Here is a 15,944-nt window from a genome sequence, read left to right as displayed (position 1 = left end):
GTACGAAAAAAGTGTACAGTGTATTTTTGTTTTGTTTTTCGGACCAAAAATATTAAATTTAAGTGATTTTGTGCATAAAACAAGCAAAAAAAATCTACCAATGGGGTAAGCAAAAAATTTGCTTACCCCATTGGCAGATATTTTTGCTTGGTTTATGCACAAAATCACTTAAATTTAATATTTTTGGTCTAAATACTAGACTTATTTTCTTGGGTTAGTTTGCTCATCAAGAAAAAGCATCTTAATTTAAATTTTTTCGATATTTTTCCTAAAAACAAGACAAAAATACTAAGAATTTTTTTCTTGAAAATCATTTTTTGCAGTGTACTGTTCCTTTAAATCGGGATGTATTTTCTTGATGAGCACAATGACCTAAGAAAATTAGTCTAGTTTTTAGACAAAAAACATAAATATTAGGTGAAATTGTGCTTAAAACAAGCCAAAATATCTGAGAAAAATTCTTGAATCAAGTGTTTTAAGAAAAAATATTTTTTCTCACCCCATCGGCAGATAAATTTGCTTGTTTTAAGCACAAATTCAATTAAATTGTATATAGATTGTCTTAAAACTAGACTTATTTTCTAAGGTAGTTTTGCTCATCAAGAAAACTCATCTCGATTTAAGAATTTTTACATATTTCTACTGAAAAAAAAGAAAAAAAGAAAACGTAATAAGAAAGTCATTTTTTGCAGTGTCTGTACTTGTTGTGTCGCGGGAATGCCGGAATGAAAGTAGTGAAAACACAAAATGTAATGAAACAAGTGGAATGAATCTAAGGAAGCAGCAGTGTGGATGTCAAGGCTGTAGCTAAAACGCAGTTTAATTGTATAGGGCATTCCTCTAGTGCAGTAATTCTTAAAGTGTGGTCCGCGGACCACTAGTGGTCCGCCAACCAACCCTAGTGGTCCGCCAAAGATGACCTAAACTAGGCAAGTGTTTATACAATCGTCACTTATCACTTATTTAAGTAGATTTTAATGCACTTGTGAAACTGTGATATCAGTTCTTGCCATTCTGTTTTAACACAACACTGGTTCGGTGGCTAAACCAAAGTGGAGTCAAAAGAAAAGATCAAGCGTCAACTGAAAGCAGCTAAAATCTTTTGTTTTGTTTATGTACTTGTTTTTGTTTCATGTGTAAAATCCCTGTAATTTCAGTGATATTGGACATTAAGGGGAACATTTTTTTTCAGCATTTTATTGTTAGGTCTAACTATAGACTTCCTATACCAACCACCTCAGTTTTAAACTAAATGGCTCTTTGGAATGACATTAATTGGGACCTAGGCTGTTACGGTATGTTTAATTCTGTTAGGTGGTCCTCAGAATAAAATTGGAAGATAAAGTGGTCCTTGGGCTGAAAAAGTTTGAGAAACACTGATCTAGTGCAATGGATTTGACGGACGGCACTTTGACATGTAAATAGACATATGCGCTATATAAGAGAAATAGTAATAGTGGGTCCAATATCATTGGTCTTCATACAGTATAATGGTTCCGACGCCCATGTATATGTGCTATATATACTGTATGTACAGATATTATAATATTTTAATGCTTATGTATAGCTCAATGGTAGAGCTATAGAAAAAAATGGATACCCTGTAATGCACTAGATAAAAGCGTCAAAATGCATAAATGTAAAATTGATGGATTTTAAACACAAATAATAAAAAACATTGCACATGAACAGAAAGCTTCAGAATTTAAAACTTAAAACACTGCTTAACTGCAAGTATAATATAAAGACTGGCCGAAACTGTGACATTGATCGGTTCCTATTATCACAGCACAGCTTTCATGTGGTGGTCAGACAGACGCAGTGATGAAGCGAAGGAGGAAAGCAGAGTGGGATAACAGATAATGATTTGAGGTCCGGAAACATGATGAACTGATGAAAAAAACGAGTGCGACCGAGGATGGAAAAAGAGGGAGTTGGTTGAGGACAGTGCAGATAAATGGTGTTGGTCTATAAGGGACTATAAGGACTTTAAACCTCTTTTCCGCTCTGCACTTGATGGTGACCTTGATCAACGGCCCCTCTGAGTTGTGGGCTCAACAAAAGAGTCAAATAACTCACAAGGATATAAAATGGAGAACGAGCGGTGGTCCAGGCGATCTGGATCCTCTTTTCTATCTCATTCTGTGTTTTTTTATAAAAGTAATTACTTTTACTCCGCACAATGACCTGGCCAGATAGAATCAGACCCTTGGGGTCCCGGGCGATGCAATCTGATTGGTCGAATTAATGGTCCTGGGGACAGAGATTGACCTGTGAGTGTGACTGTGTGTCATTGAATCCAGCCTAACATACATGCACTCAAAGACGAGGTGGGAGATGTACCGGATGAAATAAGAAACAGGTGGAAATGTATTCATTTATAATGAGGATTGTGGGAAACACCACCACATAGAAAGGACATCATTTTTAGTAGAAAAAAGAGTAGAAAAAAAATAGTTTGTAAACCATTTCGTCGATTATTTTGTTTAATTGACTCTCTCCCAGCCCTGATTTTGGTGAATCTCAAGACAACCCTATCCCTAAATAACAATAACTCTTTCAATAGGGTCATTCTTTAATCTGTTTTACATTATAGAAAAATAGTCAATTCATCAAGGCTATGTGATAACACAAATTAATCTATAATAGTAATTACAGTTTTTTACATGTATAAAAAATCTTGCTATAATGTATAAATACAATACATAAATAGTGTAAATAATTTTTCCTTAGCAATAATCTTTGTCGTCTTCTCAAAGGAAATGCAGTATGACAATAAAATAAGGCGCTTATATATATATAAGCGTTTTGTTGCAAAACAAGATAACTCTGTGTTTTTTTTTCAGAAATCTCGTTTTTTGGTTGTGCATTCCAATTAATATCAATTCAACTGCAGGTGGTTTGTTTTGATTTAAACGTTCATAACTTAAAAAATACAGCCTTGTTATAAAACGGTTAGTTCCAATCCTTGATTCTGATTGGTCAATAGGTGTGCTTTATTCACGATAAAACACTGCTATGACCGCTTCACACAACGTTTCTATTTAATATCACTGCGCCCTTAGCAACACCCTTAGCAACACATAAACATATAATGAGACAAAGTCTGAGAACAGTTTGTTGTTTTTATTTGAGCTTCCATGTTGTTGTTTCCATTCAGGGACTATTTTTTCTAGCGGAAGGAATGCTTTTATTGATTTATCTTCATGAAAGTTGCACTAATATATTTTTTACTTTAATATTGTGTGGTAACCGTTTTATAAAAGCAATAAGGTACTCGAGGCAAGTGCTGTATCGTGAATAAGTAACGGCTGAAGGGGTTGCATGAACTCCGCTTCGCGTCGTGCCTAACAACGCCCTTCAGCCGTTACTTATTCACGATACAGCACAGCCTCTCGTACCTTATTGCTTAAGTATAGCACCATAAAACAAAATAATATCATGATAACATAATAATAAACATGTTTGGACAAGAATCACTGGGATGGTCCCATTTAAAGGTGCAGTGTGTAATTTTTAGAAGGATCTCTTGACAGAAATGCAAAATAATATACAAAACTATATTATCAGGGGTGTATAAAGACTTTTCATAGTTAACCGTTATATGTTTATTGCCTTAGAATGAGACGTTTTATCTACATACACAGAGGGTCCCCTTACATGGAAGTCGCCATTTTGTGCAGCCATGTTTCTACAGAAGCCCTTAACGGACAAACTTTTTTTACTAAGTCGTCTCCGACGATGCATGTTTGTCCGGTGGCAGCTACCGTAGCTTCTCTGTGTGTTTCAAAAGCAACAGGTGAGTAGTGGACTGAGCCGTTGGTTGCAATTCGCAACCTCACCACTAGATGGCGCTAAAACTTACACACTGCACCTTTAAAAAGGTCCTAATATATACCATTCTGAGACACCAGTATGTACTTCCAATGTAACTATCTGTACCTTTGTGGCACCAATATGCACCTATTAGGTACACAAGTGTACTTTTTAAAAAGGTACCACCCCAGTGACACCTGAAAGTGTACAAAAGACCGGGGACGTTCACAAATCTTGTCTCCTTTTGTCAATGTCAACTTATGATGGTTATTAAATAAAGCATATGGTAGTAAACTCAAATGCATCTTTGTGTGTGTGTGTGTGTGTGTGTGTGTGTGTGTGTGTGTGTAAAGGGTGTGGACAGAGTGTCAATGTGATACACAACCATAACAATGCCAGAAACTGGAGTAATCAGACTCTTTTGTATCATGCCTTAGCAAATATTTCTCCATTCTTATAACCATACCTGTCAAGATTGGGTTTTTAAAAATAAGGGAAATTTCCAGAACCCTAACAATCCCCCCCAACATCCATGATGGTGGTTTGTTGCAATTGGAACTCAATTGTGCTGTGAATTATTTTTTCTCTCTCTCTCTTTTTCTCTGCACTAAATGTCAGTGCTGTGATTGGATAGTGCAGATTAAGGGGTGGTATTATTATAATAAGAGCTCCTTATGACATCATAAGGAGAGCCACATTTCAATGACCTATTTTTTCATGTGCTTGTAGAGAATGGTTTACCAAAACTAACTTACTGGGTTGATCTTTATCACATTTTCTAGGTTGATAGAAGCACTGGGGACCCAATCATAGCACTTAAACATGGAAAAAGTCAGATTTTCATGCCATGGCCCCTTTAAAGCAAAGAAACTTTGCAAAGACGTGCATCGTTTATCTTCACATCTTGCTAGCTTCGCTCTTCCAGTCGTGGAAACGTGGGGTATGGTCATGGGGTAAGAGCTGTCAGAGACCAATGACAGTGCTGACCGTTGTCACATGGTTTACGGTGCGGTGTTTCGACTACAGTAAAAACAACATATGTGAACACGAACCGCACTTACTGAAAAATTATACAATGTAATTTGGTGCACTCCGAGGCCGCACCACGGTGGGCACCAACATGTGTGAAAACACCCGAATACTACCACCTCGAACTTGGTGAGCACCAAACAAGCAGACCCGGGGCGGTTTGACTAACACGGACCAAAGACATCTAAACAAACCAACAACCCTAAAAATCACACAATTGGCACAACATGGAAGATCATTTATTTTATTTTATTATTATAACATAAAAATTCTTTGACTCTTTTAAAAAAATTTATAAGCTTTTTAGTTGATGGTTCAAACCAAAGGAACAAAGACAACCGAACTACAAATGTGTACACAACCTTAGAGTGACAAATCTGTGAACTTTAGGTACCAATAAGTATCTTTAAACTACCAATATGTACCTTTGAGTACCTTTTTGAAAGGGTACTGTCCAAGAAACAGCTTTTGTACCTTTGTTTCTGAGAGTGCAAGAACCTGAAAGGCGCTGGAGGATGTTTATATTGTTCCTATGGTGTGTGTTGTTTGCCAAACTTTACATTTACCTACCCAGGTAAATTATTTACTTGTTCAGTAGGTCATTCTAGGGCTAGGAGGTATAAAGAGTTTTGGTATTTTTTCCTAGTGGGATACGGGATGAGACAATACCATATCGGTATGGTCTGATATACGCTATTCCCACATATCTGCATAGATTGGTTTGGTCGACTCCCTACCTCAAGGCAAATATCACAGCAACCTTTTCCATCTGACATTATAATGGCGTGTAAAAGTCACCCTGTTTAAACAGAGCTAACTCACCCTCATAAAAACTAATCCTCTAATAAAGTTAAACCTTTAAATCAATACACTGTCCAGCATTCATGCTTCAGAAATCATACCATCGGGATGGTGGGTCTTAACTCATACGAAAGCACACTGTGTGCTGTGTGAACTGTTCCAGAAGACCACAATGTCACCTTTGGTACTGACCTTGGCTATATTTACACTGCAAAGCTTGACGGACTGATCCGATATTTTGACACATATCCAATTTTTTGTCCTGCCTATTTACTTTCACTTAAGAGATAAGAGCGCCAAGTGATAATATCAGCCCTTTGTTGCTGGCAATGACATTCTCTTCTGCATTAAGAGGAGAATTGGATTTGAGTGTTTAGGACTAAAGTTGTTTCCTATCCCCTTATACCCTCTGCAACTAGCAGTTATGTTTATGGCTGTGACATACAGTAACTAAAGCTTACTGTCTATTAAAATAAAAGGTGAAGAGCCCTTCTATATGACCTGCTCGAACTTCAGGCTTTAATAGGAAATAGCTTGTTAAGCAAATTCACGAGGTCTATAATGTCTAGTCAATGAGAGTCTTTTATGTGTACAGGAAGTCGAGAGCTAAACGGTTTCATTACTGACCTGGAAATCTTGTCGGTGCAGGACATGGTTATGAGTCTCTGTCCTTGAAGGACTCCGTCCCATGTCTGTACAGGTACTGTGCATTTCACAGGCAGCGTACCCTCACCCGATTCGATCTTTGTTCGAAGATGGCTGTGAAACTTCTTCACCAAGTGTCTGTTGGTGTGCACTGAATTGACAATATATAAACACAAAAAGTATTAATGATTTGTATATGACTGACTACACTGTAAAAAAATGCTACGTGCAAGTTGGTTATGCAAGTCAATTGAATCTATTACTATATTTATTTTTATATCCTGTTTTTATCTGGTACACATTTAGCACTGTATATGATCTATTTATGATATGTGACCCTGCCTGTAAAACCCGAATAAAGTCATGTGATTTACTGTTTTCTACATAAATCATCCTACATAATGTAAGGAACATTCTGTGAAAATATAACTTTTATATCTTTAATATTGACTGATTAAGGTCATGTCAAAGATAAGAAATCAATGAAACTTTAATGCTCCAAATCTCATTATTAGATTATGAGACTTTGGGCTGGATTTCACAGACAGCTCACAAATATTCACTGCAAAAAATGATTTTCAAGAAAAAAATTCTTAATATTTTTGTCTTGTTTTCAGTAAAAATATCTAAAAATTCTTAAATTAAGATGCTTTTTCTTGATGAGCAAAACGACCCAAGAAAATAAGTCTAGTTTTTAGACCAAAATATCAGATTTAAGTGATTTTGTGCATAAAACAAGCAAATAAGCAATTTTTTCTTGAATTTGTCTTGAATTTAGTGTTTCAGAAAAATTTTCAAGATTTTTTTGCTTGTTTTGTGCACAAAATCACTTAAATTTGATATTTTTGGTCTAAGTACTAGACTTATTTTTTTGGGTCGTTTGCTCATCAAGAAAAAGCAACTTATCTTTACTGAAAACAAGACAAAAATACTAAGAATTTTTTTTTTTTGAAAATAATTTTTTTGCGGTGTTCAGATGCTTTTTCTTGATGAGCAAAACGACCCAAGAAAATAAGTCTAGTTTTAAGACAAAAAAAATCAAATTTAGGTGAATTTCTGGATTAAACAAGCAAAAAAGTTTAGTGTTTAAGAAAAATGTTCAAGATTTTTTGCTTACCCCATTGACAGATTTTTTTGCTTGATTCATGCATAAAGTCACTTAAATTTTTATATTTTTTTGTCTAAAAACTAGACCTATTTTCTTAGGTCATTTTGCTCATCAAGAATTTTTTGATATTTGTACTAATAACAAGACAAAATACTACATAAGAAAGTCGTTTCAATGTTCCCAACTGTATTTTTCCAAATTCATTTTATTTAGCTTTTCAAGCTTTTTCGTTTAAAGCGTAACTAAACCCCTGGTCAGAGCCTGACTCCACCCACTCACAATATTTGAAAAATGCAAGAAAGTGGGCAGATCCCAACTGATATAGAGGGGATGAACTAAGCTCGTACCAAGTGTGTGGTGAGATCGTAACAAGGGCGTGGTAAGCTTGAACCTGCTTACGTCACGAGTTATTTTTTGTACCCAACATCCAATAGGAAAATTCAACTGCAGGAGCCACCGTTCAACCTGAAGAGGGCAGCACTCAGACGTTTTTACACCATATATTGTAGTATTGAAACACTTTATATCCAAATGTCAAAAAACTTACTAAAATCAATGAACAGCACTAATAAAGCATCATTCTTACAGATCATTAACTAAAAAAAGTTGGTTTATGGTTTAGTTACTCTTTAAACTTGAAAGTTTAAAGTTCAGTATCCATGGAGAAGTTCCGGGTTACGTTTCTTCATGTTATAAACTCTAAGGCCGAGGCTTTATTTATATGGCCGTAATATGGGCGTAATATTCAAATTAAGATGACCCCATTTATCAACGTAAGATCATTTGTACGATGAGATTGGAAGCATGCAAATGTTTCACGAATCACACGTAAACCTGCTCTCTTAAGATGATACAGTATTTGCGCACAGATCTGCACTTGTTTCTACGTTAGATTGATAACTGAGGCCCAAAGATACCGTATTTTTCGGTCTATAAGCTGCGTTTTTTTCATAACTTGGCTGGTGCTGTGTCTTATAGTCAAGTGCGCCTTGTAAGTCAGTATGAATTAATTTTGACATTTATGAGGCAAGAGACAACATTACTGTCTACAGCCGCGAGAGTCCGCTATATGCTGCTTCTGTATTTATGTAATTCAATGAATTCAATGATGTGGAATGACGAGTATGCGAACTTCACGCTAGTTGGCTTGTTCACTTATTTTAGCTTCTTCAACCTTCCAGGTAAGTTCTGTATGCTATGATTTATCGTTTAAATAACTGATAATATTACTTTAACATACAGATGTCTATTTAGCCTGCTGTTCTGTCTGCTATTGTTTAGTTGAATAACTTGCCTTTCCAGATTAAATGTCTGTTCTTCGGCTTGGATTTTGTGAAATAATTTCCTAAATAAACGTGATGTTTAGTAGTCCACTGTGACTTATATATATTATTTTGTCTTAATGACGCATTTTTGAATGATGCGGCTTATGGTCCGGTGCGGCTTATTGTCCGGAAAGTACGGTACAAATGAAAAAAAAAAGGAAAAACTATAGCTTAACTCTTTCCCATAACTCGCCATTCACAAGTTATCTCGTCAATTAAGAGAAAACATTTACCTGCAAATAATGCTTTCCAGACGCGTTTTTACGGTAATCTGTAATTCCCCTATTATGCACTACCCAATTTATAAAAAACTGATGCAAAAATGAATTTAATTAATTTTATACTCAGTGTATGTTTTAATCTTCATTTTGGATCTGAACTCTAACCAAATTCCTTCCCAAAAATGCAATTATTTCAACTTTTTGCTTAAAATTTTGAAGAAGTCTACCCATATTGGAGAGGTTACAAAAAGAAAACAAATAAAGATCGAATGAAACATTTTTCCCCTGTTTGTTTGTTTTTTAAAAGCAGAGGGTCTGTTCTTTCGTTTTATATATTTGTATGTTTATATATTTATAGAAGACATTTTTCCTGAAAGGCACTTTGTGAAAATCACAAAAAATGCCGGCTGGCAACTTTATAAAAAAAAGGGCTGGCAGGGAATGAGTTAAAGTCACCATGAAATGGATTTAGCGATTGTCTTAATTTCCCCTTGGTAACGTATATCCCAGTGAAATGGCTTCTTAAATAAAAAACAATAGGCCGGTATTTGAATTCGTCCATCAAGAACTAATTCCTGCAATCTTTTCCCCGCCCACCTGCCATTTGTGTTTTTAATTATAAGGGCATTTTTTTTAAATAATAAAGCTTACAGATAAGTCATTTGTAAAAAATACCAAACTATTGCAAAACACATGACAGTTTTCATTTCAATTTAATTTCGCCTTTAAGAGAAAAGAAATAGCATGTAAAAAAAGTATAAGACATGTGGAGACAAAATAGACAATGAATCTTACAATCAGAGGTGATTTCGTATGGTGAGTTGACACGGGCGTCACCGCAGGGCGAAGTGCTGATGTACATGTGGAAGAGGATGTTCTCTCTCAGTCTCAAACACGAGTCTTTGTGCCGTACGAAGATCGATTGTTCCCAGTCTTCTTTCCGTTTGCTTCAGAGTGATCACAGACCCCGGGCAGAAACAAAGAAACGAGAGAAGAGACATGAGAAACAGCCACGTCTCAAAATGCTTTGCACCCACCGTCTCTGCTAATAATGGACCGAAGACACAAAGAAGACAAATATTGGCCTTGCCGTGACCAAGGCTACTTCAGTCACTGTCACCTTCATTGGAAATCTCAAATCATTACTCTGTCAAAACAAGGTTAGAATAAATAGCTGCCAAACCAGCAAGCTGCATTTTTTTAACCTGGATGATCTGCAGCTAGTCAGCTGTAGGGAGGACGTTTCCAGCTGGGCCGCCCCACTTTTACACATATCATCATTGTAATTATCATTACCGCCACACTGTGACCATCTACAAAAACGTTTCGGCATAGAGATGAACTGTGCGCGGGGAACGCATTACGTACGAAAACATCATCGCCTCTAATTAGCACCTGAGCTGAGCTGTGATGTCAGGGGTGGAGTTGTGTTGCTCTAGATCTGTCCATCGAGAAAGGTGTTGATAGCCGTTGTGGTATTTTATTTGGCGAGCACAATGACTTATCTGCTAAACTAGACTCCAGAGCCAGCCGGGTGGGTCTATTTAGCTGCAGATAATGCACTTTGTGAAGACTCGTATGCAAATATGACATTACAGGAATCTGCAGCATCAAGGAAGACATTTAGAGTCTTCATAGAGGCGTACTGATACCTCCAACACCAGACCCACACGATAATGCAAATCCTTTATGAATGAAGAAATGAAAGTAACACATTTGAAAGTACATCCAGATCCTGTGCTTGGTGAAAAATGTGCTACTTGGAGAAGAGCGTGTCTGCGTGTGTGTGTACCTGCACGATAGAAATACCAGTAATTATTTGACCTTATGGGGACATTTTTTGGTCCCAAGCTTATAAATCATACAGAATTATGTTTTTTGAAAATATAAAATAGCAAAACGTTTTCTGTGAGGATTAGGCAGAAGCGGACACTACTAAAGTATTTTTACTTTCTACATTGTAAAAAAATTGCTGTAATTATGCAGCTGGTTGCCAGTAACTTACTGTAAAAGATAAAAACTGAAAACGTTTCATGTTCATTTAACTTTAAACAAACTGTTGCCAGTAAATAACATACATTTCAAATCTACAGTAAGTTACTGGCAGCTAGTTGCCAGTAATACCTATAAATACTGTAATTTCTACAGAATTTTTTTACAGTGTACATTTTTAAGTATTCATATTTTATCAGTGTTTTTCTTTGGAAAACATACATTCCAAAGCATATTAGCATCATTTTTATTCCAGTTTTTGGTTTATATTTAATATTTAAGTACATTAACGTGGTGTACACTCACTTAAAGGATTATTAGGAACACCATACTAATACTGTGTTTGACCCCCTTTCACCTTCAGAACTGCCTTAATTCTACATGGTATTGATTCAACAAGGTGCTGAAAGCATTCTTTAGAAATTTTGTCGATAGGATAGCATCTTGTAGTTGATGGAGATTTGTGGGATGCACATTCAGGGCACGAAGCTCTCATTCCACCACATCCCAAAGATGCTCTATTGGGTTGAGATCTGGTGAGTGTGGGGGCCATTTTAGTACAGTGAACTCATTGTCATGTTCAAGAAACCAATTTGAAATAATTCGAGCTTTGTGACATGATGCATTATCCTGCTGGAAGTAGCCATCAGAGGATAGATACATGGTGTTTATGAAGGGATGGACATGGTCTGAAACAATGCTCAGGTAGGCCGTGGCATCTAAACGATGCACAATTGGCACTAAGGGGCCTAAAGTGTGCCAAGAAAACAGCCCCCACACCATTACACCATTGCATTAATGAGAAATTGAACAGGTGTTCATAATAATCCTTTAGGTGAGTGTATGTGCAAAATAAAATAAACATAAATAATGATAATAATATTAACCCATTTATGAAGTAAAATTAATTCAATATTTAAATAAAATGAAACCATCTTTTTGGGTTAAACACAACCCATTTGCTGGATTAAAATGAACAACCAAACTTAATGGGTCAAGTTAGCCCAGCGTGTGTTCTGTCCTAAATTTACCCAGACATTGTGCATTACTATTCTATTCTATGGAATGTTTATGGAGTGTGTGTATAAGTTACCTGAGGTGTAACTCCAGGTGAGAGTATAGAAACCGCAACAGGGCTCGTCTAGTTGTGATCTCTGCATGGCAGTCATTGACCACCAAACCCCGGTCACTGATATACTCTCCATTAATACATTTTGTCCCGGTCGATAGTGCCACCACTTGGGCATGTCTGAGATCCAGACCTGAAACACATCATATCAAACATAAAAATGCTAGAATGGCTTTAAATAATTAAAACAAAACTGAATAAATATCATAACACAACAAAAACAGGGTACAGTTTATGTCTCATCATTTATCTGATCTTAATGGATTGTTTGGCACATTTCACAATGCATTATTTTGTTACTGAAAGATGGAACGGCACAAACTATTTTGAAACGGATAGCAAATCATGTAAATCATTAAAACCTGTTATTCATTTTTCATGCAAAGTGGTTAACTAAACACAACAGAGGTCTTTATCTAAAAAGGCTTGCGATGCATTCAATGTATACATTTATTCCAAAACTGCTTACCTTATTTTGGCTACTGCCCCTTTGTTTTGTGATTTAAAATAATACTTATCACTTTTTCTTTTATTCTTTTTACATTTGTTTATGTTTTTTTGTAATATGATGTTGTGTTGACTTTAGGGACGACAGATGAAAATGAGTGTGTTTGCTAACTCTGGCAAAAAAGTCAATTGATGTGCATTATACCTTTAAAATAAATAAATAAATGAATAAATAAATAAATAAATAAGTATGTTTATTCCCTCGAAAGCGAACCCACAATTTTTTGCATTGCTAGCACAATGATCTACCAGTTGAGCATTTTGTTGGTCTTCCTTACAAGCATTTCTATTCTGCATTCTTATTAAAGGCTCTCTAAGCGAACAATGTGCGACGTCACTTCCTGTTGATGTTTGAACTGTTTTCAAACAAACGGAGCGTAGCTAACGCCTCCCCCTCCCTTTTCCGTCCGTGCTTTCATGAACGCGCCCAACCCCCACCCCCAAATCCTTCTTGTCGTTTATTGGCTGGAACACTTTGTTATGTTTTGTTGTGCTAGGTTTGGCCACTATGTTGATATTGCCGTTTGTCGAGCCAGAGCTGTCTACAGAGATCGCGTTTTTTTACAGTTTGATCAGCGGACAGGCAGCATGCAGATAGTGAGGAGATGTTTGCTGTATGTAACAAAAAATGTTTTATGGTCTAAAACGCGTCAATTCGCTTAGAGCGCCTTTAAAATAAATTAATAAAGGTCTTTATTTCTTTAGCCATAATGTTATTTATTGATTTCTATTCATTTTTGGGAGCGGCTGAATATGACAGACATATTCTTGACAGATTCACTGAGAAAGTAGCGCATCATAACACAGATATATATCAGAAGAGATATATAACTACAAATTTGTCGCAAATTAGGTCTCAACACAAGGATGAGTGACTCCTAACTTGCTGTGCCGTGCTGGACACAAAGCACACAAAGCTTGTGACATTTTCATCAGCGAGACAAAACCCACAACCCCGGCACAAAATCATCTCCACCTGCCGCGGTCCACCGTAGCTCTCTCACAGCTGCTGGACCTGCGATTCGACACGAACAGAAGTGTTCGCGCTTTGGATGGGAGAACGACTCAAGCGTGTGACTGGATGTCTCAGCATGCTCAACCATAAAGCTCTGTGTGGTGGAGAAAATAATATCTACTGTATCTCTCCATCACTTCAAAAACGTAGCCTCCTGTAGACCTGCGGGCTAGAGGCAACATATGAGCTTTTATCAGTCAGGGCCCAGGCGGTATTGCACAGCGCTGCCTGGCTGCCACTAGTGCGGCGATGGCAATAACAATAATAAAAACTAATATTGAGGTGGGGTTAAAGGCATAGCCTTTGAAATCCATTCTTGCACCTTTTACTGCCTGCTGATCCAGAAGAGAGAGACGGAGAGGTTGTGGGAGATGAATACAGGAGCCAAAGAAAAGAAGCTCTTTTTGTACGCTTATATTGTTCATGTTAAATTAAGGTTTATGTGACATACATAGCTTGTGTAAAACACAATGGCCTGGTTTCACAGACAAGGCTTAGATAATGCCAGGATTAGGCCTAAATTAAATTAAATTGTTTGAGCATATTTTCTAAACATGCCTGAGAAAATGTTTTTACTGGTGAATATTTTTTTACAGTGGAATAAATGAAGCATTATTGCACATTTTATGGCAATCATGCTAACATTTTTATTGCATGTGATATGTGGTGAACGATAAGAAAATCTTTATACTCCTTGAAAATAAATCCTAAAGGAGGACAGAGCAGCTGCCCAGCGCAAAACCCATCACGATGAGTTATGTTCTTCTATTCGCTCACTATTATATGAACTCTACCTCGCCATCTATCAAAGACCAACTGCAACCCCTAAATGTTCCCTTGAAGATTAAACACCAGCTGGTTGCCCCATCTACACCTGCCCTACCTGTGCTATCCCAGCAAACACCTGTGCAACGCACAGTATGCTCAGGTTTGCATTTAGCCGTCTTTACCCAACAGCACTTTCTAGAAAAATAGCGAGCGAACACCTCACCCACCCATCCGTTACTGTTCTCGCAGAAGCGTTTAATAATAGTTTAGATCAATCTGGTGATGGCAGCAAAAAAGAAAGGAAGTGTGCAGTCATTTCTCTCTGTATCGGCATGAAATTGTTGTACAGGCTCTTATGTCTCAGTATGTGGGGGTGTTCAGGCCTGTGGGCACTGCTGCTTTTAGAAGAGCAATAATCATCAACATCTCGGAAAGAAAGGCACATAGTGCCAGTGAGGTGGGTACAGAGACAAGCACTGCTGGATGTGAACATCACTGCCGCTCTCTTTAGCCTTCAGTACAATTCTGGGTAAAGGCAAAATATCAAAAAAAAAAAAATTATAAAAACAACTCTGTGTTGGAAAATGCAATCTGTTCATTATTTTTAATAATAATAATGCTGTTATTTTTTTTAAACAGTAGGGTTTATTTTGAGACCAATAAGGTCCACACTGTCAGAAAAAAAAATTGTCAAAATATGTACCTCAGCGGTCACTGGGGCTGTACCACTTTAAAAAGTACAGCTTTGCACCTAAAGAGTTCATATTAGTCAAAGATACATATTAGTACTAAATGTATACCTGATGTTGCATATTGGGACCTTTTTAAAGGGTACTGCCCCTGAAAAAAATCAGGTTTGAAGGGGTTAATAAAATCATTAAAATAAAATGTAAGCAATTCTAACAATAAATCTAATTTTATCATTTTCATTTTATTAGCAACCTTGAAATAATTCAGAATCTTTAAACTTTTTCTTTTTCTGTACTTTTCTTACACTATTGGGATAGGGTACTTGTTCTGCCCTGTCCAAGTTCCCAAGACTTTCCACTTTGGCCAAGATGTCTGTACCTAATCTCGCTAACTTGGTTTCCAGAGCATCACCGGCAGCACCGTGTTTCTCCAGTTCCTCTCTGGTTCCTAATGCTCCGGTGCTTCCCTGTTCTCTGTTTTTACCCAGATTCCTGTTGCCATCGGTGCCACCCTGGTCTCTGGTCCCGCCAGCGCCTCTCCCTGGTTTCTGGTCCCGCCAGCGCCTCTCTGGTCTCTGGTCTCACCGGCATCTCCCTGGTCTCTGGTCCAGCCAGTGCTTCTCCCTGGTCTCTGGTCCCGCCAGCACCTCTCCCTGGTCTCTGGTCCTGCCAGCCCCTCTCTGGTCTCTGGACTCATCGGCGTCTCCCTGGTCTCTGGCCCCACCAGTGCCTCCCTGGTCTCGGGACTCACCGGTGTCTCCCTGGTCTCTGGTCCCGCCAGCGCCTCTCTGGTCTCAACGGCGTCTCTCTGGTCTCCTTTCCCGCCAGCGCCTCTCCCTAGTCACTGGTCCCGCCAGTGCCTCCCTTTTCTCTGATCCTGCCAGTGCCTCTCTGTTCTC

General features: G+C 37.5%; 1 protein-coding gene across 2 annotated transcripts in view; it reads right to left on the bottom strand.

Moving 5' to 3' along the window:
* The window catches only part of adarb2 (adenosine deaminase RNA specific B2 (inactive)), a 227,658-nt gene that overhangs the window by 20,130 nt on the left and 191,584 nt on the right, over positions 1-15,944 (bottom strand). For both annotated transcript variants that reach the window (XM_055181760.2, XM_073863752.1), the window contains exons 5-7: positions 12,031-12,199; positions 9,741-9,892; positions 6,274-6,442 (exon numbers count right to left, since the gene is read on the bottom strand). In XM_055181760.2, the coding sequence (XP_055037735.2) occupies positions 6,274-6,442; positions 9,741-9,892; positions 12,031-12,199 (490 nt within the window). The remainder of the gene's footprint in view (positions 1-6,273; positions 6,443-9,740; positions 9,893-12,030; positions 12,200-15,944) is intronic.

This window comes from Misgurnus anguillicaudatus, chromosome 25, assembly GCF_027580225.2.
Source record: "Misgurnus anguillicaudatus chromosome 25, ASM2758022v2, whole genome shotgun sequence".
NCBI lineage: Eukaryota > Metazoa > Chordata > Actinopteri > Cypriniformes > Cobitidae > Misgurnus > Misgurnus anguillicaudatus.
This window is presented reverse-complemented; position numbering and strand designations above follow the sequence as displayed.